Source organism: Papaver somniferum, chromosome 3 (assembly GCF_003573695.1).
Source record: "Papaver somniferum cultivar HN1 chromosome 3, ASM357369v1, whole genome shotgun sequence".
In the NCBI taxonomy this organism is placed as follows: Eukaryota; Viridiplantae; Streptophyta; class Magnoliopsida; order Ranunculales; family Papaveraceae; genus Papaver; species Papaver somniferum.
Genome location: NC_039360.1, coordinates 205,605,496 through 205,606,335, shown reverse-complemented (window position 1 = coordinate 205,606,335; position 840 = coordinate 205,605,496). Strand labels below are relative to the sequence as shown.

The window sequence follows — 840 nt, the reverse complement described above, 5'->3', positions numbered from 1 at the left end:
AACATTCCGGACTCTTATTTTATCTCTAGCCAAAGAATCGTATTGGCACGTTTTTTTTTTTTCATAAGAATTTTATTACCAAAATCAAGAATAAAGAGTTTGGTACAATAAAAACTTCTTTCTAGACAGACCCAGACAAAAAGGAACTAAAAACAATTAAGAAAAGTATACTTGCATTTTCAAAACCTGAAATATGACTTATCTTCACTTTCTAGCACACCTAGGAAAGCTGGTTTATTTTCATAGTAAACACATTCACCTCTACTCAGTAGTACCCCTTTCTAGCCAATTTGTCTGCTAAAAAATTTATTTCTCTATATGAATGTCTGAATGATATGTTCTTCAGACTCTTCCTTATTGCCTGCCATCTATTAATCACAATCCAAAGTATCTTATTTGCAGTAAGGCCATTATCATTGCCTTTGAGTCAAGACTCAAACAGACATCCATAAAGCCACTCCTCACTGCCCATTCACCAGCAATAATTAAAGTCATTACCTCAGCAACATAGTTTGTGGAAATCCCCAATCCACCTGACGTAGCTCCTACATATCTTCCTTCATAATCTCTGCCAATAAAACCAACTCCAGCTTGACCAGGATTTCCGTTAGCAGCACCATCACAACATATTAATATTTGATTAATCCCTGAAAACTTGAAAAAGCATTCCTTCACCATCTTATTAAGCACTGGAATACACTTTATACAAAAGGAAGATAATACTTGGAAATCATACAAATCTCCCCACATCTTTCCCCTCATCCTGAGACTGCATTCCTTAGTAAAACTCAATACCTTGCTTTTAACTTGCACCCAGTTTGGTGTTTGATCTTCATACAT

At 35.4% G+C, this 840-nt stretch overlaps 1 protein-coding gene across 1 annotated transcript; it reads right to left on the bottom strand.

Moving 5' to 3' along the window:
• Positions 1–375: 375 nt before the first annotated feature.
• On the bottom strand, positions 376–840 carry LOC113360555. The gene has a single exon (XM_026604057.1). It carries the CDS (start codon positions 838–840, stop codon positions 376–378), a length of 465 nt encoding a protein of 154 aa, XP_026459842.1.